At 42.3% G+C, this 24857-nt stretch overlaps 1 protein-coding gene across 1 annotated transcript in view; it reads left to right on the forward strand.

Annotated features, from left to right (window-relative positions):
* The window catches only part of GUCY1A2 (guanylate cyclase 1 soluble subunit alpha 2), a 205403-nt gene extending 180962 nt beyond the window's left edge, over positions 1-24441 (forward strand). The window contains exons 7-8 of the mRNA XM_054974281.1: positions 3679-3833; positions 23530-24441. Coding sequence (XP_054830256.1) covers positions 3679-3833; positions 23530-23737 — 363 coding nt within the window. The 3' untranslated portion in view covers positions 23738-24441. The remainder of the gene's footprint in view (positions 1-3678; positions 3834-23529) is intronic.
* The last annotated feature ends 416 nt before the right edge of the window (positions 24442-24857 follow it).

Genomic DNA, 24857 nt, shown 5'->3' on the forward strand with positions numbered 1-24857 from the left:
GGGGTCACTGGGGGTGTGGGGGGGAGGTAATTGTGAATTTCCTGCATTATGCAGGGGGTTGGACTAGATGACCCTGGTGGTCCTTTCCAACTCTATGATTATATCTCATCTGTGATCCAAACCCTGTTTTCACAAACTATCCTTAGTTATAATAAACAATGATTTTGTATACTATCTTGAACTGCCCAGATGTGTATCCTGAACAGAAGAAAAGACAGACAAAGTCAGGTTAACCAATCATATTTATGGAAGCATATATAAAGGAAAAATTGTTTGTTTTATTTCTGCTTACAGAGCAATAACAAACTATAGTAATAAAGATTTATTGCTGAATACTGGCATTAGACTGGAAACTGAACAAAACCAGAGTACAGGACTGATTTGATTTGGTCACTAAATATAGTTTAATTTGTTTAAACCCTTATTGGGTTTGAATGTGGATGCTGATAATGTTGATTAGCTAAGAAAAGTCTTATTAAAGACAGTCAGATGAAAAATGCCTTAAACATTTCTGTACATTCAGTTAAGGGAATGTCCAAATAGGATTCTACAAGGGGGTCTTGGAAATGGTTACGCTGGAGATTCAAGTGGAGATTCAGCCTTTGTACCATCATTGCATTCTGGCCAAGCAGAGAATGCCAAAAAAGACCAGTTGTACCCAAATGAGAGCCCCCTACCTTGATACAGCCAAGCTGGGCATCTGGATCCATGCCATGGTAGCGTTGAGACTAGGCTTCTCTAATGCACTCTATACGTGTCTCCCCTCGAAGTCAACCAGACATAGTGGAGAGACGGTATATAAGTTGCATGAATGAACAAACAAACAAACAAACTCAGAGACTCCAATTGGTGCAGAATGCTACGGTTCGATTATCATCAGGAACTAGGCAGAGTATGCATATTATTCCCACTCTGCAGTCACTCCATTGGCTTTCCATCAATTACCAGGCTTAATTCAAGATTTTGGCTGTCACATACAAGGCCCTTCATGGTCTTGGTCCTTCGTATCTACAGAACCACCTCCCCCTCCCGTGCTCTGCCATGGCAGCTTTGCTCATCTGAATAAGGCCTGAACAGGTGCCACCCTGCACATGTGCAAAATTAGCAGCTCCGTAGTGGCCCCCACCTTACGGAATGGCCTACCTGAAGGGGTCAGGAAAGCTCCCGCTCTCCTGGCTTTCTGTGAACTATACAAAACTGAATTACTTGAGAGAGTTTTTTTGCTTAGATAGGAGGGCTGTACTACAAGAAAGTGGTTTTAAAGAGATGCATCGATAAGGGATAGGGACAGTAGACTATGCTATGTACTGTCTGTTGCTCTAAGTATGAGCCTCCTAAGTAGCTTCTGTGTTGTTTACTATGTCAGGTTTAGAATTGCTTCTGTTTTGTTTCAGCGTCGTTTCAGCTCTGTATTGGATCTCTTCTTGTTTTCAAATCCCTGTTGTTGATTGCATTGTCTTACACTATGTAATCTGCCCTGAATCTCAGTGAGAAAAGTGGATTGTAAATGACTAAAATACAATACAGTGCAATACATTACAATACAATAAATGAAGTATAGAAATAAGAATTTGTAAGAGGCCAGAAGCCGCATAGTCCAGTTCCCATTCCCCGTCAGCAGATCAGCCTATGAAATCCTGACCTTGGTGGGCCACAAGCAGAAAACAGGTGCCGTTCCAAATGGGATGTGACAGAGCAGATAGTTCCAAACGGCACAAGCGAAAGAGCCAGGGCAGCGGCTGCAGAGGAAAGTGTCTCTCCTAGTCTGAAGCAGCTGAAGTGAAGAGATATTCCCCGTTCCTGAAGACTGGTTCCTAGGTCAATGAAACACAGTTGTTGGAGCATAGCCAAAATTTAATTCCTCTTTATAACTATTCACATTGACAGTGCTTCAGATGGTGTTCCAATTTTTTTTCCCAGTTCAGTGTAAAATGCTTTCATGCCTGACAGCTACAACAACATAGGTAGGCTGAATGGTTGCCAGGCTCTTGTTTTAGCTGAGGCTGGAAGTATGACGAGGGAATGGATGGTTCCTCTTTAAAAAGGAATAGCATAGAGAGCCTCGTGTTGGCTCCTCTCTAGAGATGGTCACAAAACGAACCACGGAACAAAATTCCGTACGGAATGGCCGGTTCGTTCGCACCGAAACATGTGTTCCGTGAGAACGCGTGTTTATGGAACAAACGAATTTTTCCAGCAGTTCCATGGCCAGGTTCGAATTTTCACAGACCCCACACCAGTTTCAGCCCATCGGCTGAACCCAGCATGGGGTCTGTGAAACGGACAGTCCCTTTATCCTGCTGCCCAGGCTGTCCGTTTTACAGACCCACAGCACGGGGTCTGTGAAACGGACAGCTCGGGCAGCAGGAGAAATGGGCTGTCCGTTTCACAGACCCCATGCTGGAACCGGCGCGGGGTCTGTGAAACTGACAACCTCTTTATCTTGCTGCCCGGGCTGTCAGTTTGTCAGTTTCACATACCCCGCGCTGGAACAGTGCGGGGTCTGTAAAACTGACAGCCCCAGCAGCAGGAGAAAGAAGCTGTCATTTCACGGACCTCCCCCCCACCGGTTCCAGCGCGGGGTCTGTGAAATGACAGCTTCTTTCTTCTCCTGCCAGGCAGCAGAAGAAAGGGGCTGTCTGTTTCAAATGTTTCAGCAGCCGTTGCAGGGCGATTGAAATGCCACAGAACAACAAACCACGAACTGGGAAAAGGTCGAAAGTTCGTGGTTCAATGTTCCGTGGAATGCTGTGAACCACAAATCACATGGTTCGGGGTTTTTTTGTTTCATGCCCATCTCTACTCCTCTCCCTTCTCTGTGTTTCTGAGCCTGATTGCAGTGCCAATGAATAGGAAGAGAGGACATCTCATTGGAAATCTAATGGGTGAGGTGTTTACTGGATTGTATGTATACAGGAAAGAGTCAGAAAAATCCGTGAGGAGGCTTTCCAACGGGCATAGCCTTCACCAGACTCTCCGTCTCAGATTGAATTGGTCCATTGCAGGCTGAGAAACAATCAGAACTGGCAGTTAATTTTTAACAAAATTTCCCTACCCTTTCAGCGTGATTTAAAATGCGCTTCTGCAGATCAGCAGACTTCTTGTCCATATCGCTTGGCCAGTGCAATCCTAGCTGCTGTGAGCATCCAAAGTATTCTTGGGCTTGGGTATCTTGGAGGGATTTTGAACGTTTAGGACACTTTAGGATCAGGTGCTAGCATCTTACCTGCATAGTCCACACAAGGACTTCAGGCAGTGCTGCTGATCCTCTGCAAACACCCACTCTAAGGGCTTGGTTTGCCACTGGTTGCTTATGTCGAATGGTTCCCTATGTGGTTATTTCAGAAATACTTAAGAAGATAGCAACTTTACTGTAATACATTACAAGGATGGTGTAAACATGTCTCACCATGTATTACTTGTTATGGAGCGATACGAGTGGCCAGTTGCAGAAATTATTCTAATTGGTTCACTAGTTCTGTACCCAGGTGTCTTATCGTACCAGATACTGATTTGTTTTCCAAATTGCTCACGAGCAAATGAGAGACAAAGAATGCATTTGTGTTATAAACCTAATAAAAGCTATTATGGGGATGAGTGTCCAGAGGATTAAATGAGTCGTGAGGAGTAACTGAGTCGCACGTTAACAGAGTTTTCTTTCTTTCCATCCCGTACCAGATGAGGATAGGGATTCACTCAGGATCTGTTCTGGCGGGAGTTGTTGGTGTAAGAATGCCAAGATATTGTCTTTTTGGGAACAACGTGACTCTAGCAAGCAAATTTGAGTCAGGAAGCCATCCACGCCGCATCAATGTCAGCCCAACAACATACCAGTAAGTGTTCATTAGCCTTTCTTTGAATATTGCTTTGATTACAGATCTTGTTCATTTTTTTAAAAAATGCTTTATGCATTTATTTTTGGACTACATAAACAAAAGCGAGGAACTGTAAGAAACTTGTGAGGAGGGGCAATCCCATTTCCCCTGTCTTTGCTTCTTCCCCTCCTCCTACCCCTTCACTCCCACTTTTCTCCTCCACCCCCCCCCCCATTTGCTTGGGCCTGTGGTCACTTACCACTGTGGCATCCAGGCCGGCAGTCACTTGCCACTGCTGTGTCCAGGCCTCTGGGAACTTGCTGCAGCATCTTCATCCATGTGGCCAGAATCCTGCCATCACCCTGGTAAGTGTGTGTCTTCCACTCCCACACTCCTCCACCTGCGCCTGCCGAGAACAATTCTCTGTACGGCACGATCTACTGTTCCTGGTTTATGGCTTTTTTTGTAAACCCCCTCCCCGCAAAACCCCTGTTTTAGTTTTTAGACTTTTCTGCAAACCGGGTGATCTCCCAGGTTTGCAGACCGTCTCTTTTGTATCACTGTTAAGATTCCCAGTAGCCTACCAATTACACAGGCTGCAGATTGTTCTGCGCAATCCAGACCATTGCCTACTGCAATCACAGAATTGGCATGCAACAGGGAAGTGCAGTTTTATAAAGGAATCAAAGATATTTCTAGATTTTCTTTTGTTTTTAAAAAAGCTGATTTTAAAAAGGAAATTCAGGTTTTGATTGACTGGGCAAATGTCTGCTACATTGATTAATTTTTACACCTCACTTCTGGATGAGAAGATTGGCCACCTTTCTCCATTTTTATGCAATTTGGAGGCAAGTGCCCTTACACAGCCTTCCAGCACTGTTCACCTGATCATCTGTTTTCTCATATTAACAGCAGCAAGTGTCCTGGCCTTTACACTTCCCTGTAGATCTCCATGTAAATGAAGGATTATGTAATTTTCTTCAACAGGGACGTGGATATGCCAGAATATAAAGCAGCTAGAGACTGAAGGTTTGGGTGGGGGGGAGTAATTAAAAACTAGTGGAAAGGATTAAGCGCATTTACTTTAGATTTAAAAAATCAGGCAACCAGAGAGGAACAGCTCCTCAAATGAGGGGTTTGTCAAAGGAGGGGTTTATGCTGAAGTTGGCAAGGATGGATAAAGAGCACCAGAACAGAGATCTGGGAATGGCAAGGAGATGGACCCTGTCTCTGCAAACGTTTTCAAAATCCAGAATCAAACTCCCCACCCCAAACTAAATAACCAACCCTCTGCAACCTGACCTTCTAGGACGATGATGCCCAGCATGGCACCCAGCATCCACTCAGTATTCTCAAAATTACAAAAGGCTCAGCAAGGTTGGGGGGCCCTCTTCTCGGCCATGTACAGGCAATACAAACTTTTTTCTTAAACATGTTATTGCTAACAAGGGTGTGTTATTTTGAAGTTACAAGAGGACAGAAGCCTCCAAGCGACATACACAGATAGCAACATGTGCTTTGAAAGGGGGCTGTCTGGTGCATGGCATATATTGACAGCAGAGATGGGAAGGATCTGGGGGTCTATACAAAAATGGGAATCCTTAAATTGCTTAAGTTTGAGACCTTCTCCCTTAGTACGCAATAGATCAGTGCCAATGGCAACAATACACACAGTAGCAATTGGCACCAGCTCCTATCTCCTTGCAGGCAGGACTTGTTTCTGTGCTTGGATTGGTCCTATTAGATCAAAGCAACTATGCAAATATTGTATTTGCAGAAAATGCTGCCTTTTATCTGCAGCCTGTTGTAAAGCAAAGGGAGCAGAGCTCTTTAATTGAGCACATTGGAGGACTTAATCTTAAAATGCTCTCTCTTCACTTATATATATTTAATATATGCAGTACCAGGGCTACCTTTGTAAACAACCCATGCCTGTTAAAAGAAAAAGAAAAAGATGCAATCCAAGTAACTGCCTTTCTAAACAACCAGCCAGCGAGCTGTGAAACTGAAGTAATTGCTTGTTTTCAAGATAATTCCTCTGCTTTTTGCAACTGTATGAATAATGGATTTATCCAATGGAAATTAATGGATTGGCTCCCCTACAACACTCATGTTGAGTCCCCTCCTCAAAACACACACACACACAGTTCTTAACAGGCATGAAGTTGAAAAATTGTCATGAATTCTTTTTTTCTTCTTTTACAAGTTTGAGGATGTTTGTTCATTTGAAGTATTTATATGAAATCTGCATCCTGGTTTTTTTTGCAGTGAGCTTAGAGTGGCATTTGGACTTAAGGTTGTCAGGCCATGCATGGTAACTGGCAGGAGCTTGGGGGTCTGGGATGTTCGGGGTAATAATAATATAATAATAATAACATTCCATTTATATACCACCCTTCAGGACAACTTAATGCCCACTCAGAGCAGTTTACAAAGTATGTCATTATTATCCCCACAACAATCACCCTGTGAGGTGGGTGGGGCTGAGAGAGCTCCAGAGAGCTGTGACTCGCCCAAAGTCACCCAGCTGGCTTCAAGTGAAGGAGTGGAGAATCAAACCCGGCTCTCCAGTCCTGCACTCTTAGCATCACTTCTGGGAAAATCTAGAAATGACTTCATGTCTCTCTAGGACTTCCAGCAAGAACTATGTGACTTCATTTCTGGTTTCCCCCAGAATGGATGTCACACCATACACAACATCAGGTTTTTAAAATTTTTCTTCCTCCACCACTGTTAAGCATGCATGTATGAATCAACCAATATCAGCTTGTCCATGAGCAAGCAGGATTCTCAACATGCATGGCAAACCCAAATGGTATTTACTGTTCTCTATATTGGCCAAGCTACCACATTATCCCCAGGCAACTCTCAGGCTGCAACCCCCATGTTCTTTCTGATATGAGTATAATTGTTTGTGACTAAGGCTCTAACTACATGTTGCATTTTCCCCAGTGGAGTGCTATTTTTCCCATTGGAGGTAGAACGTGTGCTACAGTTACGTTTTCACAGTGGGGCAAATACCACACCTCCAGGAAAAGAGCAGTTAGGAAGGTGGCCTGGCAGAAGAAATCTAGGCCCCTTTCTCCATGTGCCATGGTCCCAATCTAGATCAGGCCACACAAGCCTAAGAAGTGTGGAACTTCAGAACTCTTCTCTCTATCCAACCTGTGGATGTCTTTGGGGAAAACTATTCTCTAAAGGATCATTTATACATAAATGTATGCCAGTTGATTTCTTATCGCTAATTTGATCCATGTTTCATGATACCTCAGAACTCAGTGCATGAATTGACTGCCCAGAAAAGTACCACACTGAAGGTGATTCCAGAGTCCTTTCTTTGGTAAAGGATCGATGGTGTCCAGAACTTGCACGTTTGGAGAACTTTGTATGAAAGGCAAGGTCAGAAGCAGCCGTGAGTGTATTTTAGTGAAGTTGATGGTACTAAGAGCAAGGATGCTATTTCATTTATTCCATAGTGATGAGGCAGAGAATCGTTCCCCCTCAGCAGTTATGTCTTTTGCAAGCAGAGCAGTTCCCTCCGACCAACACTCACATACCAGCTCAAACTTCTAATCAGACTTGCAGTGCCACGAATCATAACATTATGTTAGCAGAGAAGTCATCTCTTCCAGGTCTGGCTTTAGATTCTCGATGGACAACTGCAGAGAAATGCTCGCACATTCTTTAATGCCTGTGGGCAGGACTGGAGGAAAAATCATATTTCTAGCCTGGTATTTTTACAGCCTGCCTTCAAATCAATCCAATGAATGCTATAAATGCTTGTATGTTTGGTGCTGTCGCCCCTGTTCAGATTATAAACACATATGCCTAAATTCCAACGACAAGTTGTCTTATAACATGTACCGTAAACACTCATCAGCTTTCACATAATAATCACATTTTAAAATGACCTTTGTTAGCTTTCTGTGTCCATAGTTTTCCTGTGACGGAAGTAAAGAGTTTAAAAATATAAATATAACATTTGCTGTTGCCTAGCAACAACACTGAACTTTAGCTAGGCCCATCTAATATACATTTGTCTGGAATGAGTGTCAAGATATAAAACAGTGGGATTTGCACTGAGTTCCTTCGGAGTATTAAAAAATAAAGCCAGTTCACGCCCAAAACACCTGGTTCTCTCACTCCAGTTTTATACTCTTCAGTGCTCAGTTATCATTTTAGTCATTTCTTTATCTCCCCAAAGAAATTTTTTTCTAGTATCTCTCAAGGGTTATACTGTATTTCCTGACCTACTACTGGGTACTGATTCAGTCTGGTTTAGTGGTTATTGCACTGAACTAGGATTACAGAGACCCAGATTAAAATCTCCAGTCTTTCTCATTCCAACCTACCTTACATGTTTGTTGTGAAAACAGAGGAGAAAAGAACTATGCATGCTATCCTGAACAGCTCGGAGGAAAGACAGAGTCTAATGTAAATCAGTATCAAAAATATATATAATATATAATTTAATAAGTGATAAAGTACAATGTGCTATGTGTAAATATATAAATACAGTTAAATACATTCACAATAAATATCTAAATAAACTACAGAATAAATACGGTGTTTCTCACTTACAAGAAGATGCCAATTTCTATGCTATGCAAATTGTATCAGCATTAGGGTTTGCTGGAAGAAGTGAGAAATGAATGGAGGTTTTACATCACATCACATCACATCAGTGAATAGGCAGGTATAAACCAGAGGCTTTCGCCTACAGACAAAAGAGAGCTAACCAACTTTTTTTAAAAAAATTCATAGGTAATAAAAATTGGGGGGGGGGCATATGACAGCATTGTAAGCAGAAAAGGGTCATTTATAAAACTCAGCCACGAGTTTTTAATTTGCGTAACTGTAAATGCACAAATGTTGGGTAATTCTTAACAGCGCCAATGCCAGCCTGCAAGCTCAAGCCCTCACTATCCCAGAAAGACGGAAACATGGTAAGGGCTCCAAGAAACCGATGTGGATGTACAGAAAGCTCCAGAATAAGATGAGGGAGGAAAAGGAAATGTTCAGGAAATGGAGAGAAGGACAGACCTCTGCAGATCAGCCATCAGAGAGGCCAAAGCTCAGTATGAGCTGGGTCTGGCCAGGAGGGCTCGCTACAATAAGAAAAACTTCTACAGATACGTGAGAAGCAAACGCAAGGTAAAAGAGGGAATTGGACCGCTGTTGGGAGTAGATGGAGAAACTCTGATGCAGGACAGAGAAAAAGCAGACAGGCTTAATGACTTTTTTGCCTCTGTTTTCTCCCTGAAGAACTCAGGCACATCTAGATATAGTAGAAAATGAGGCAGGACACCTGAATGGCTAATTGACATTGACAAAGAGGTTGTGGAGAGGCATCTGGCTGCACTGGATGAATACAAATCCCCTGGGCCGGATGGGGTACACCCAAGAGTACTGAAAGAACTTTCTAGAGAACTTGCAGAACCCCTGTCCATCACCTTCAAGGCCTCCTGGAGGACTGGGGATGTGCCACAAGATTGGAGAAAAGCGAATGTTATCCCAATCTTTAAGAAAGGGAAGAAGGATGACCCAGGAAACTACAGGCCAGTCAGTCTGACTTCTGTTGCTGGGAAAATATTAGAACAGATTTTAAAGGGATCAATCTGTAAGCATCTGAACGACCGCTCAGTGATCCGGGGAAGTCAGCATGGTTTTGTTCCTAACAGATCTTGCCAAACCAACCTGGTTTCCTTCTTTGATCGAGTGACCAGCTTACTGGATCGGGGGAACTCTGTGGACGTGATTTATCTGGATTTCAGTAAAGCTTTTGATAAGGTCCACCATGACTTTTTTAAAACAAAACAAAACAAAATAAACTTTTATTTAGTCAAGCGTATCGGTTTCATAAAGTAGTTCTCGGTTCTTAAAGTTACTTCATTTACTCTCATTCACACAGATCTCTTCTAAGGCTTCACACTGAGGGCCAAGCTACACATGACGAATGACACTTGAACGGCAAGTGGATTGAGTGGAGGGCAAGTGAACAGGGAGAAATACACTTGCTGTTCAAGTGTCATTCGTCATGTGTAGCTTGGCCCACAGTTAGCCTGTTTCACTAGACTCAATAGTTCTCTCACAAATACTTCAATATACTCAGGCAGCACACAGCTAGCCTCTCTTTCTCTAACTCTCATTCACAGAAATATTAAACCTGCTCAGGCAGCACACAGCTGGCCTCCCTTTCCCTGACTGAGTGTCCTTTCACAAACATGCTCAGTTCAGGTTCCACGCAGGTTATATTTCTCTCATGAATATTCCAATATACTCAGGCAGCATACAGCTAGCCTGCTTTCTTCTGACTGACTTTCTCTCTCTCTCTCCCCCCCCCCCCCCCGTCTAAACTGCATTCACTCTGCCCACAATCTCAGTCAACCAATCATATCTTGGTCTTTTGGTGCTACACCTCTGAAGATGCCAGCCACAGCTGCTGGCGAAACGTCAGGAACTACAATGCCAAGACCACAGCAATACAGCCCGGAAAACCCATAACAACCATCATTCTCTGGCCATGAAAGCCTTCAACAATACAACCAATCATATCGCTCACTCATTCCTCTCTTTCACCCCCACTCTTCACCTAGCTCAAACCAAGCATTTAAAGATACATGCACCCATTTCTTGAAATCATTACAACCACATTTTCAAATCTTGCTTTGCATTACCAAGATTAATAGTAATATTAATAGGTGCATGGTCCTCACCATGACATTCTGATGGGCAAACTGGAAGACTGTGGACTGGACTATAGGACAGTTCAGTGGATAGGGAACTGGTTAGAGGACCGCACTCAAAGAGTGGTGGTCAGCGGCATTTCATCAGATTGGAGGGAGGTGTCCAGTGGGGTGCTGCAGGGTTCGGTTTTGGGCCTGGTACTTTTCAATATTTTTATCAATGATCTGGATGGAGTGGAAGGGCTGCTCATTAAATTTGCTGATGATACCAAATTGGGAGGGGTAGCAAACACCCAAGAAGATAGAATTAAAATTCAACAAGACCTGAATACTCTGGAGAAGTGGGCAGCTGTGAATAGGATGCAATTCAACAAAGACAAGTGCGCAGTATTACATCTGGGCCACAAAAATGGGAAGCACAAATACTGGATGGGGAATACACTTCTGGGCAGTAGTATATGTGAAAGAGACCTTGGGGTAAGAGTGGACTGTAAACTAAATATGAGCAGTCAGTGTGATACAGTGGCAAAAAAGGCTAATTCAATCTTGGGTTGTATCACAGGGGCCATAGCGTCAAAATCGCAGGAGGTCATAGCCCCTCTCTATACTGCCTTGGTCAGGCCACACCTGGAGTATTGTGTGCAGTTCTGGAGGCCTCACTTCAAAAAGGATATGGACAAAATCGAGAGGGTGCAGAGGAGAGTGACGAGGATGATCAGGGGCCTGGAGACTGAGCCCTACGAGGAAAGGCTGAGGGCCTTGGGAATGTTTAGTTTGAAGAAGAGGAGGTTGTGGGGGGACATGATTGCTCTCTTTAAATATTGGAACGGCTGTCATTTGGAGGAAGGCAATGAGCTGTTCCAGTTGGCAGCAGAGGGTAGGACCCGAAGCAATGGGCTTAAATTACATGCACAAAGGTACTGGCTGGATATTAGGAAAAACTTTTTCACGGTCAGAGTAGTTCAAAAGTGGAATCAGCTGCTTAGGGAGGTGGTGAGCTCCCCTTCACTGTCAGTTTTCAAGAAGAGGCTGGATGAATATTTGTCAGATGCTTTAGGCTGATCCTGCACTGGGCAGGGAGTTGGACTAGATGGTCTGTACGGCCCCTTCCAATTCTATGATTCTATGATTCTGTAGGAAGACTGCAACAACAGTACAACTCTAGTGACAATGACGTGTCATGTGTTGCAGAGGCACATAGCAGCACAGGAACAGTTGAATAATATGTTAGCTCACACATTTGTCTTAAACAATATCTTATTTCAGGCAAAACAAAATAGCAGATGGTCCACAGAAAAGTGCCGGCACACCAGGAGTCAATGGCACTTTACAGAGAGAAGTCAAAGGAGCTTTCCACCCCTAGAACTGGCAATTAGTAGCTAACTGTGATACCTATATTGTATAGCTAGCCCGCCCGCCAATAATTGTTCTATTGTATTGCACTTTACATTCAGCGTTTATGTATTATTCAGAAGCAGTAGTGCGTGAATCGTTCTGTTGCATCAGAGACCTAATGAGAGATAAAAAAACCATTTTAAAATACACAAACATAAGAGGTAGTTAATTATCATACAGATAAATTTTTTGCTGCCTTGGCTTGCTTTCACTTGCAGTTGGGGGGGGGTGTCTAACTTTTGCTCCCAAATTGTCAGCCAAACAATGATCAGCATAAGCCTTTTTACTTGCAACAAAATACAATGTTCTGGTCAGTTAATAATACATGCCGATATCCTGGAGATTTAATAGAGTACACTGTTCTGGAGAAAATCCAGACAAAGCGATGCCCAGGCCTGGCAACAGAATGGGAAATGTATATATTCTTTTCATGCACAAGGAATAGAAACCTCCATCAGCTTGGAGAGCAAACTGAAGGTCACCTAATTTACCCTATTAGCCCTGTCCTCCAGTGTTATATAATAAAGATGGTTTCAAGAGTGAGTGCTGTCTTCAGTCTTACAATTCATGCTAATACATGAGTTGGAGACTCTGAGTACTAGTTTGACACTTTGTATGATCTGGTGGCACAAGAGGTGGCAGAAATCTGGTGGCAGATCTGGTGGCAGAAATCCCTGCAGTCTCAAACCTCTGGGCAGGATGTAGACAACACAGCAAGAATTGAACCTCTGCTAGAGGGCACTAGGCAATTATTGTAGTAATTGTTTATTTTGATTAATGTGTGTGGATGGAGGTTAGGGTAGTCTGTGAATCTGTTTTTGTTGGGGTTGTTGCTTTCTAGGGGTATGCGCTTCAGGTATCCAATTTGGGGGAAATGCCCGAATCGGACCTGATCCGTAACGATTTGAGGTTCCCGAATCAAAGCTTTCTAAAGTAATTTGGGTCACTTCGGGAAGCTTTGGGGCCTTTTTAAAGGGGCTTCCTCCCTCCCTACCACCTTGCTGGCCACCACAGCGGCGAAGGCAGCGGAAGCATGCCCTCACACAGCTCAGCTGACCATGGCAGCGGCGGCATGGGTGCTGGCTCCAAGCCTTCCCTACCACCTCTCTGGCTGCCGCTGCAGTGCAGGCAGCGGAAGCACACCCTCATGCAGCCCAGCTTGCCGCAGCAAAGTCACGGGCGCAAGCTCTGGGCCTTCCCCACCACCTCACTGGCTGTGGCTGTGGAGGAGGTGGTGGCAGCGCAGGCACCGGCTCTGGGCCTTCCCCACTGCCTCGCTGGCCGCCAGGGTGGTGAAGGCAGCAGGAATGCACCCTCACGCTGCCCAGCTGGCCATGGAGGTGGTGGCTCCAGGTGTTCCTGCCTCCCAGCTGGCCAGTGCAGTGACGGAAGCAGCATCAGTGTGCTCTCCCACCACCCAGCTGGGCATCCTTCCCGTCCCAGTGAGGTAAGTGGGGGAGGGTAAGTGAGGTGGGGGGGCAAAGCTTCCACCTCACTTTGGTATGATCCGAATCTTTACAATGCATTCTGAAGCAATTTAAATATCCAAAAATCCGAAGCAGCTTGCCGCTTTAAGATTTGGGTTATTCCAGATCAGTTTCCCACTTCGAATAAACCCAAAGTGGGAAACCCGAATTTTTCCCTAGTGCACACCCCTATTGCTTTCTATTAAGAGCAGGATATCCTAGTGTCGATTTCTGCTATTTTATCTTCTGTTTGGTTGTTCCTGATTATTATTTGTTGTTGTTTTTTAGTTGATTTAGGGAGTCCCAGAATAGCTCTAAGGAATCGAGTCTCTCTGTGTTTGGAAACACCTCCATCAAGCCAAATAGGTATTCCATAAAGTAGCTGAGGCACCTTGTCTTTGGCCCTGTACATATGAATTGCAGCAGGCGGGAAACATCTAACCAACATAATAGAGTTGAGTAAGTGTGTTCAGCATTCGCTTGGGCCGGTTGCAGATGTGCTATCCATTTTCCAGAATAATGAAATACAATTCCCAAATATATATAGAACTGTACTTGTTCCAGGAGGTGGGGAGAGTATAAGAATGGGATTGAGGGATCCCCCACCCCGGGCAGGGGAATGGCAACCCTACTATCATTTGTTGACCTTGCGTAAGGATAAACTGAAAACATTTTCAACATATACCAAGAACAGCATTTCAGTGGGCATTTGGGACTGCATCAGCAGGAGGAAAGTGAGGGTATTTCGTTGAACTAACGTAAGTTCTTCTGTCAGCAGAAGCTCTTTCTATGGTATCCAATCCAATGATATCTCTGGCACATTCTGGTGTGTACTGATCTCTTCAAAGGCCTAGTAAGGCATCCAACAGTGCACTCCTAAAAAGGTTATCAACTTCACTTTGGGAGATTCCTGGAGTTATGGGACAGTGCCTTTAGAAGGTGGAGTTTGGGGAGCAGAGGGAGTTCAGTGGGGAAGTGATGCCATAGAGTGCACCTGCTGATACTGCTATTTCCTCCACAGGAACTGGTCTCTGTAGTCCAGAGATCAGTTGCAATTCTGGGGAAATGCTAGGCCCCACCTGGAGGTTGGTAACTCCAAATCCTAAGCAAAATTACATCTTTCTAAGCCCATTGATTTCTTAGCTACCCGCTCAGTGTTATCTAATGAGGGTGATTTCAAGAGGGGGTCCTATTTTCACTCTTGCTGTGACTTCTGTGGGTTTAGAAAGTTATAAGTCCATCATGTCACTCACCAGTATGTCTTATTTTTGCCCCTGAAATCCTCCAAGCTGAATTTCGTAAGCTGGAGAACAGCCCGAACTGTAAACGATAAGAAACTTGTACATTCAGAGAAGCTCCCAATTTATTCTTATTCTTCCAAGTTTAATACTCCACTGACTAGCGTAATAGGGTTTTTAGAGAGCAATTTATAAAAACTAAAAATCCGAAAACATCTACACAAAGCCAATAAACAATTAAAATGCCTAATAAAATGCTGATCCAATTGGCAGCCATTAAAATTAACTCTAGCTTAACAATCCGAAACCTTCCTCAAAACAAAGGATAAACATGTTTCCCAAAGGTTCTTCTTAGAAGAGGTTGGCCATGAGGTGGACACCACCAGAAGGTTGTAGTGCATGGATCTGTCACCGTATTTCAGTGGCAACGACTCCCTAAGCAGGGCCTCCTCAGCTGGTCCTAGTGCATTTGGAAGTAGATGCTGAGACTGTTTAAGTTTGTAGAGGTCAAAAAGAGAACTTTGAACTGAACCTGGAAACTTCAGGTTGCCTCCTGACTAATTTTTCTGCGAACAGAAGGGGTGGGGCAATTTCCACCTCTCTTCTTGCAGCAGGCTCTCTCTTTGCCTCGAATGCTGTTCCTCCTGAGGGTCCCCTGCACCCCTTGCAGCAGGATTTTGGGGAGAGCAGTGAGCTGCTGCAGGAGAGGAGAGGAAGGAATGTTCTGTTCTACTGAAAGAAGCGCCTTGCATGGTTGGAAAGTTTGTCTCTGGATCCAGCCCTTAGCCCATGACCATTGCAAAGAACTGATTTTTGATTCATGGTATAAGGCACCAGTTACTAATACATCCACACAGAACTTCTAAAAGTTTCTTACCTGGTACAGAGAAATCAAGGAATGTAGTGATGAGATAAGCATTCAGGGAAGGGAAACAGTATTATAGACTTTATGATGAGAACTTGTTCATTGAAGGGCATAGTGTGAATGGCTAATTTGCATCCTGATAGTATTCAAACAATTAAAGCAAATAGTTCGACATAGCCAACTAGTTCACTAGTTACCACTAACCCATGCCACCTGGCATGCTGCTTTTGAAACTGAGGGGACTTGCAAAAGCAATTTGTGATACACCTTGGTGGCCTGTGACATGAAGAAAAAATAATAATAAAATCAAATAAAAATTGTATCTCAGAATGACAACAGTCTGAATAATATGACCCGTCTAAATCATACAAAGTGGCTTTATACAGAGTCAGGCTAGGGGTGCCAGGTACCAAACCGCGAGGGGGGGGGAGGCAGCGAGTACTTACCCCCCCCGTGCCCACCCATCACGTTGGAATATGGAGTCATTTTTCAGCATGTCCTGAAAGCTATAGGTAATTCAATAAAAAGTACCCCCAAGCATAGTGTTTGGGGATGCTTTGTAGCAAATCGCCCCCAGATGCAACTCATAGCACTGTGCTGGAGAAGGTCATCATTTTCTGGCACAATACTTGGTGCACGTGCCTCCCCTCTAGGTGCCTTTCCTCCTGCGGAGGTGGGGGGCAGGAGTTGGGGGCAGGAGATCCTCTGTCTCCAGCAAGGGAGATTGCATCCCTATGTCAGGCCATTGTGCTATGTAGCCTGGTACTGTCAACATTCATTCATTCATTCATTTAAATATTTATCCCTATCTTTCCTCATGGATCAAGTCCTGCTAAACAGTACTGCTAACTAGAATAGCTCTCGAAAGCCTCAAAAAGAAGAAACCAGATTCTTGGAATAAAACAAAAAAAATCAAAGAGGTGTGCTTATCCAATAAATGGATTCTCCTAAACCAGACTTACAATTGCATTAAAGTTTTCCAATTGCTTATTATTATTTTTTCATCAGTTGCTAATTCTATAACTAGAAGTATTTCTGACTTTTTAAGTGATAAATTATATTGGGAATTCCAACAGGAACTATTGGATAATAACTGAAGATGTACTAAATCTGAGTAAAGCAATTTTAGCTATTCTGTTACAGTGGGGATTCTTTAGTCTTAATACTGGTTCAATTTAATCTTATGAAGCTTAAATGAACAATATTTTAGCATTCAGGGGTGGGTAACTTGTACTTACAGGGAACTCAAACATGGTGCTTGTCTTTTTTAGACAGAAAAGAGACGGTAATTTTACAGTTAATATAATTCCTCAAAATCTGAAGGGATGGAGAATAGATAGTATCTAGCTGTATGCAAATTGAAGGTTCAGATCAGACACTACAGTTTATTATTATTATTAAATTATTATGTTATTATAATATTTATATAATAATAATGACAACGACGATGATGATGATAAACTGTAGTGTCTGAACTGAAGAAGAAGAAGAAGAAGAAGAAGAAGAAGAAGAAGAAGAAGAAGAAGAAGAAGAAGAAGAAGAAGAAGAAGAATTATAACCCACTCTTCTACCTGAGTAGGCAACAATCTGATTCTAGAATCCGGGGGAAACTGAGCTGCAACTGCAAAATCTTCTGGTTGTTTCATGAAAAAAGTTTTGTACAACACTGAAAATCTATTTCTCAGCTACTACCAAGTGATACCAGAAATGAATACACTTAGAGACAAAGGTTTGCAGAAGAAACGGACTGGCCATTATAATCAGCTTGGGATAAAAGTGGTCCCTGCTTATTTTGGACTGGGATATTTATTTATTTATTTATTTATTTATTTATTTATTTATTTAAATTTACTTAAATATGCACTGTAATGTCATTTGGTTGAAAAGAAATATCTTTTTGTCATGTTTTAAAAGAAACATTAAGACAGAGGAGGTACCGCAGTCAGTCTGTGATGAGGTCTATTTTCCTGAAACAAGAGGAAGAGAAGGAAGGCATGGATTTAACTAGTGTTAGGGTATTTCACAAATACGTTTCTAGTTTGCTGAGGTTGTACATCATCCTCTGAAGCTGTGACCAGTACAGAACATACGGGGGGATTAGGATGGCTTTATGCAGTAATGTATGCTTCCATAGAATGTTTGCAGCTGAATAGATTTTGTTATCAAGTTCAGGGAAGCAGCAGTCAGACTTGGAATTGGTATAAATGCTCTGAGAATAGCAATATGCCCAGCAGGGATAGCTGGGTCCAGAAGACCTAATCCCACAACAGATATTTCCTGTTTTTGTCTTTTTTCACCCTACCCAGCTCCTCTGGATCTAGTGTGTGCAATTTCTGCATTTGGCACAAGGTTTGCATTAGCTGTTTTTTGGATGGGTCTGTCTGGCCTTTATGTGGATAACATATTGACTCTTCTTTGCAGTGGCAAGAAATCCTCCGCTGAACCCAACCAGTAATGAAAACTGTGTGTTAAGCTCCTTTACTGTCTAATAAAAGATTCTTTTCTCCAACTAGCTTTAGAAATAAAACCTGCTAGAAAGACATTCTTTTGAACAAAAAGGATACTTTATCAACATCTTGTTGGCAAAATAGGATCCTTGTAGAACAGAGACAGAAAAATTTGGAGGACTCCCTCCCCCCTTCCATCAAGGGTTGTTTTCCCAGTTTCAGGTGTTTTTTTTCTTCAAAACAGAGTTGGGCCCTTCCGAGTTCCATCTTCTGAGGCATTCATAATCTGAAGTAAATTTAGCACAGTGCTTAACTTTGCTTTTTAAATTCTGTTCTGCATTTTGGTAAGGAGAAAGTGGAAGTTTTCTGTTCTTTGTATGTTAAGTGCCACAATTTAACCACTGTATAAAAGCCTTTCCAGAAGATTATTTAGCTGTGATCAGGCATAGGCAGGCATGAGACCTTAAGTAGAGCTTTATGCACGGGATAGTTTTTGTTATGGGGGAAAATAGTAATCCGTAACATGTTTTTGTTTTGTTTTTAATATGGCAGATCTGTGGTAAAAAAGAGCTCACGATAGGGTTGCCAGAAAAGACCTGGAGAAAAACGTCCTGCTCCTTTGAGACTTAAAGTACGAAGTTTTGAAAGTTTTTCATAGCACTGAGGCGAATAACATTCAATTGGACCTGTATTAAAAGAATGGGACATTCGGCAACCCTAGCCGAAACCTTTCAATGAACATCAAAGATAGTAGCATGGTGCTTCAGAAGTAGTTGTATGTGTAGGCTCTGGTATATCGTAGGAATGATCTTGAGTCGATTAAGGAATGAATGAAGAGAGTTTGTTCAGGAACTACAACATTAACGAAAGGAGAGAAACAGAATAGATACTAACTACCTCAGTAAACAGGGAGGAGCAGAGCCTTTTTTTCTGGGAAAAGAGGTGGTGGAACTCTATTATTACATGTGCGCACTCCCGGAAATGTGTGATGACATCACTCCTGGAAGTGACACCGCTTCCCAGAACCCAGCACAATGCATTACGACAAGATAAATGTTGGTTGTTGTGGGTTTTCCGGGCTGTATTGCCGTGGTCTTGGCATTGTAGTTCCTGATGTTTCTCCAGCAGCTGTTGCTGGCATCTTCAGAGGTGTAGCACCAAAAGACAGAGATCTCTCAGTGTCACAGTGTCAGATTCTAGAGCTGCCAGAACACTGTTATGGAGCGTCCCCCCTCAAAAAAAAGCCCTGGGCAGGAGGTACTTCCAGGAAGAGGCAGGAAATAGCCTAAGAATACCAATCTGGAGACATGCAAGAAGGACAGAAGAGAGGAGGAAAGAAGGGTCCCACTCTGCTGTTTATCTCACTGTCAGACCTGCTGCCCCTTGCAGGTATTCTGTGTCTTCTGCCTTCTCTGTACACAAGACATTGTATTTCCAACAGTATGTTCACCAGATTTTCTTACAACTGGTTGTTTCAAAGTGTATCCCTGGGGGGCCAAGTCTCCTTCTTTGTTGCCCAACACCACAGCAGGGTTTTACCATACAGTTTTGTACAAATATTAGAGTAGGGTTGTCAACTCTGGCTTAAGAAATTCCTGGAGATTTAGGGATAGAGATTTAAGGGGATGGGGCTTGGTGAGGGAGGGACCTCAAGGGGGGTATTATGCCATAGAGTCCACTATTCAAGACAGGCATATTTTCCCCAGGGGAACTGATCTCTGGTGGCTAGAACAGTTTTAATTCAAGGAGATCGCCAGGCTCCACCTGCAGGTTGGAAATCCTATTCTAGAGTGCCACATTTGCATCATGTCAAGGATGTGGTGTCATTCCATGTATTTGACAGAAGTGGTATCATGCCATCAGCATGATGTCGTTCCCCGTTTCCGTCCTCCCTCCTGCTGGTTGGCCAGGCAATGATTAGCAACCCTAAAGAACTGGCAGTGCAGGTTTGAAGCCAGTTCTGCATGTAAACCTCCTTCAGTCCTTTCTACCCCTACTCCTTTCTAGCTTTCTAGCAAATTTACTCACAGCCATTTCACTGAGATCAAAAAGATTCATTTAAGCACTTTCCCAAAGAATGCATTTTTCACTCCTTTGCTGCATCTGCTGCAGCTCCTTTGTTACTTTTACCATCATGCAATGTTGCGATTGTCAGCTAGCCTAGAGAAAAATATCCTGTCTGTTTAGAGATGTAAAGTTTTATACCATGTCATTAAAAGCTTCATCCTCCCTTTCCCACACATTAAACCTCTATTAAAGGGACAGGACATTTTTCTCCAGGCCAGTTGGAACCCTATGCAAAGTAAGTGTGTGTCTGAAGCGCACATTAATCCTAATGTTTCCCTAACACTGACATGTCAACCTTTAGATGTGTACCCTTTTCTCTTTAGTTGGGCAGAGAGTGAAAAAACACAGCCATGCCTGAAGTGAAAGTAAGCTGACCTGGTTATCTTCATTGATCTTCATCCCTTGCTGCTGCTTCATAGGGCAGCGTGGGAAATAGGTTGGATAAAATGGCATCCAACAATGCTGCAACATCACTTCTGGCTATGTAACCAGAAGTGACATCATTGTGTTGTGGGATGCTCTAGGACTCACCCAGAACTCTATTGTTTACACAGCATCGTGAGTCACTATTTGGGTAAGCCCCACCCCCAGTCTCCCAGGCATTGCCAGCACAGGTATTTTCCCACAGTAGTGTAGCCCTATTGTAGTTTCATGTTTTCTTTTCAGGAAGGTGTATAATATGATGCATAAAATGGTTTCCCTTTGGATAAAGGAGAATTTGGTTAGAGTAGCTTTCAAGCAGAGAAGCTTAAACTGAGGTCAGTGTTGCCAAGAGCGGAATACTTAGAGGAGTAGACACAGGAAACAGATATTAGAGATCTAATTCCCTGCTTGCATTTCATCTCACCTTTCAGATAGGCACAGCGTAAGGGTGAAACTCTTACAAGGAGAGTTGGAAAACCAGTTGACCAGGGAGTGACGTCAGTATCCTAACTGCCACTTGTAAGGAACTGCTTTAACTACTGTTGCTTATTTATCTTACAGCAAGTAGGAAAGAAAATGGTATATTTGTGTTCCATTTAGTCCACAAAGCGAATGTTTAGCTTCTATATAGCCCTTAGCTATTTTCTTTCTTAAATTGGAAGTTTGTTCAGGGTTTTTAAAAAACAAAGAAACAGATCATTTATGTATACATTCTAGGTTTCTTGAAGCTGATAATCTTATTTATTTGTTGGAATATTTCATTCAGATTTCTTGTTGCACTACATTCGGGCCTTTTTGAAATGCAGGTGGGGACTATATGTGGCAGTCACTCCTCAAAATATTTGAGATACTATTGTAGATACCCAAACGAAAGGAGGTTCCCCAGCTGTGGCTGATAGATATCCTTTTGAGATGTCAGTGGACAGCTTGTTCCTGTTGAATTGAAACCTCTGTGATAACAAGTGTGCTCCATCATTGCCCACTTTTCTCCACCCTTTACTTTGTTTATTTCATTTTTGGTTTGTTTTCTTTGCTCCAGCCATAATCAGTGGTTCACAAAAGATGTGTTGGGTCCAGTCATTACTTCTTAAGAGCCTTGTTCAGGGTCACACAGCTGCTACCAGAGCTGTGTAAGGAAGAAGAAGGCTAAAGAGGCCTCTTCTGCATTAGGAACTGAAATTAGTACTTAGAGGAGGAACATCTAGCAGAGGGAAATCGACATTTGGAATTCCTTAATAATACACCGTGACAGCATTGCTGAAGATAGCAAATGCTATGGATGAAGGAGGCTGTCTTTAATTATGGAAAAACGAAAGAAAACAACCACAAAATATATTAAAGATAACAATCCAAAAGCAAACTCCATATTGCTCTTATTTAAATTTTATTGTTTATTTTAAAATCAGAAAAATCTAATATAACAGCTAGTGTATATATTTCTATACATATATTAATCACATTGCTAGTTTAACAAGAATCAAAAATTCCATTATGCAGCAGTCACAAGATGCTGACTTTCTAACGATCCATTACTGTGTAACTTAACAGACAAGTCAAAAATTGGGAGATTCGGCATCTGGTTTAGCTTTGGCCATCTAATTCAGGATCACACATCCCTCTTTAAGAAATAAAAAGTTAAAAGTTCAGCCAAAAAGGAACAAATGGAACATATACAGTGCAGTCCTAAGAAGAGTTGATTTCAACGGGCTTAGACTGGAGTAAGTGTTTTTAGGATTACACTGATGGTATTAAAGGAAAGAAGCGGCTTAACGTGTTACTTGTTCCTAAAAATAATTCCAGACATCTACTTTAATAGACCTACAGCAAACCAAAACAGCCACAAATAGTGTCTTGAGTTGACCAGACAACTCAAAGAATTTTCCCAAAGGATCTACATTACATAAATAGATGTATCAACCTCTTTAATGTATGCCAGCTCATATAACATGATGTTAAACCATTGTGAATCAAGAGTCTTTAACTGCATTGGTTTCAATTAGCAGATCTGCTTTTCCTTCTTGTTCTACAATGGGCCTTATTTATTTCAATAGCATGGAACTGGATATTCTCCAGTGCAAACAAGGGAATAAGTCTGACATATTTCTCCAAGCAGCAAAATGTTTTATCTGTCTTTTCTTTCTGCAGAGCCAGCTGGAAGTCTGACAATATCCAGAGTATTAAAATGCATTTCCTGACCACAAATAGGCTGTGTTAATACACCAGAGAGCCAGAGCTTCTATGGCACAAGGTCAAATTGAAACCGGGGAGTAGTTTTTCTTCAGCAATTAAGGCTTGCAGGTAGCAGTAAGGGTCAGGTTTGGAATCCATCCATCATGCTCAGGTGTACCTAAGAAAGAGAACCCATTTCAAGTCCAGGCTGATAGGAAAAGGCTCGATTCTCAGTGGCTTATGTGTCCAAGAGCACTGAGCAGTTTTTGCCCTAATCTCTTTTTTACTCTTCCTTATGCAAGTGAGGGATTGGTTTTCAGTGCCATGAGGGAAAGTTCTGTACTTGGGGAAAATGTTATAGTGATTAGAGAAAATTGTTTTCTGCCCTTGAAAAAGGATGGCCTGGTCTTTCAAGCAGGATTCATGTTCGACTGCAATACTGAGCTTTCTAAGAGAGCCTTGGAGGGGGGGGGGTCTCCTAATATTCAAGAAGATCTAAGGAGTTGCAGACTTTTTGGTCATTGATATATTAAGTGGGCTCTATTTATTGTAGTTTCAAAGGGCTGCTTTGCTGACAGTTGTTTTAACATTTTATTATTATTGTTTGGCTAATTTTTTAGAGCCGTTTGATTTTTGTTCTCCCTTGGATGTCAGTTGTTTGGAAGAAAGGCAGGCATATGAGGTTTTACGGTATGCTTAAATTGTATATTCTTGTTGGAAGCTGCCCTGAGCCTGTTTGCGGGAAGGGCGAGATATAAGTCAAACAAAATAAATAAGTAAATACCAATATTTAAAATAATCTGTGAGGAAAAGTATAAAGGGTTGATAGTGCAGGTACTGGTTGTTGTTGGTAATCAACACAATTTTGTGAAGAAATTGTTCTCTCCTCTTTGAACCTCCTAAAGAGTGGAAGAACTATACGTCAAGGCTGACCATTTTCTTGTTTCTTTCTCCCTAGACTTCTGAAAAAGGAAGAAAATTTTATCTTCATCCCTCGATCCCGTGAAGAGCTTCCAGACAACTTTCCAAAGGAAATCCCTGGGATTTGTTATTTCCTGGAGGTCAGAACTGGTCAGAAGCAGCCAAAGTCCTCCGTCACATCTGCCAGAGTGAGAAAGATTTCCTACAACATTGGCACCATGTTCCTCCGGGAAACAAGCCTATGAGGCCCGCTGCAGATCAAAGACTCATCACAAAAGCACAAGCCCAGAACTGGGTCATGACAGGAGAAAGGAGATTCTTTCTGTTTCACTGCATTGTTCCAAGCAAGCAGTTAAAAAGCTCCGTGAAATGTCAGGCAATAATTCTTTTTAAAGGTGGGTGACTGCTGTCAGTAAACAAACTGGAAAAGGGGAGGGGGAACAGGGGTTTTAAAAAGAAATTAAACTAAGCAAAATACTTCTCAGTTGCTGGAGCTGCTGTTGGTCATAAATGTCCATGTGGTTAAAAAAAAAATCACAGACATCCAAATTAATTTGCTGTTGAGGGACACATTCCACGCAGCAATGGGTTTTTTCCAGTGTAAGTTCCATTTAAAGCAATGGAGTCGCTGGTAGATTGCTTCCTTCTGTTCAGAAATGGGTGGGTGATTTTTTTAAAAAAAGGGCATAGCACTCCCACCTCGTCATCCTCCATCTGTGTCAGTAGAACTGGTGCAGGCCTTCTGCACTGACACCTGTAGAATACAAGTAAGATTCAGAGCAGCCGGGTTTCGGTGATATGTTAAATTTGCACCAGCAAAGTAGAGATTTCTGATTAAGAGGCATTCTTGCCATTGAAAATGTTATTCAGCAAGAAGGAAAGTCTTTTAAGGGTAAGGATTTTTTTAAAAAAAATACAAATACTGTAGAGATCTTTTATTATCTTCTTGGCAGGAGGGATAATTATTCAGAATATTGTAGAGATTTTACCTATTTTTTATGCATTTCACTTTCTGGACAAATAATATTCCATGCACTTGAACAAGTATGCAGTCAGTTGACTACTGTATATTTTACCCCCTTATTCCAAGTTATTCTAATTTTTTTCCCAAAAAAAACATTTCAAACATTTTTTGTTGGAGGTTTTCAAGAACACCTCGTGGGTCATTTTCTTTTCCTGACAGTTAGACATTTGTGTATTTTGCATACTCAAAATGACGTCCTGTCTTTGCCCTGCTGTCAGTCTAAGTATCTGAACAGTAGAAGTAAAAACTGTGATCATTTACTCAGTTCCACATGCATTGTTGAAAACATAGTGTTCTAATTTCTCACCTCTTTGACCTGAAGCTCCCACTAACCCTTGGTA

Source organism: Eublepharis macularius, chromosome 3 (assembly GCF_028583425.1).
Source record: "Eublepharis macularius isolate TG4126 chromosome 3, MPM_Emac_v1.0, whole genome shotgun sequence".
NCBI classification, from domain to species: domain Eukaryota; kingdom Metazoa; phylum Chordata; class Lepidosauria; order Squamata; family Eublepharidae; genus Eublepharis; species Eublepharis macularius.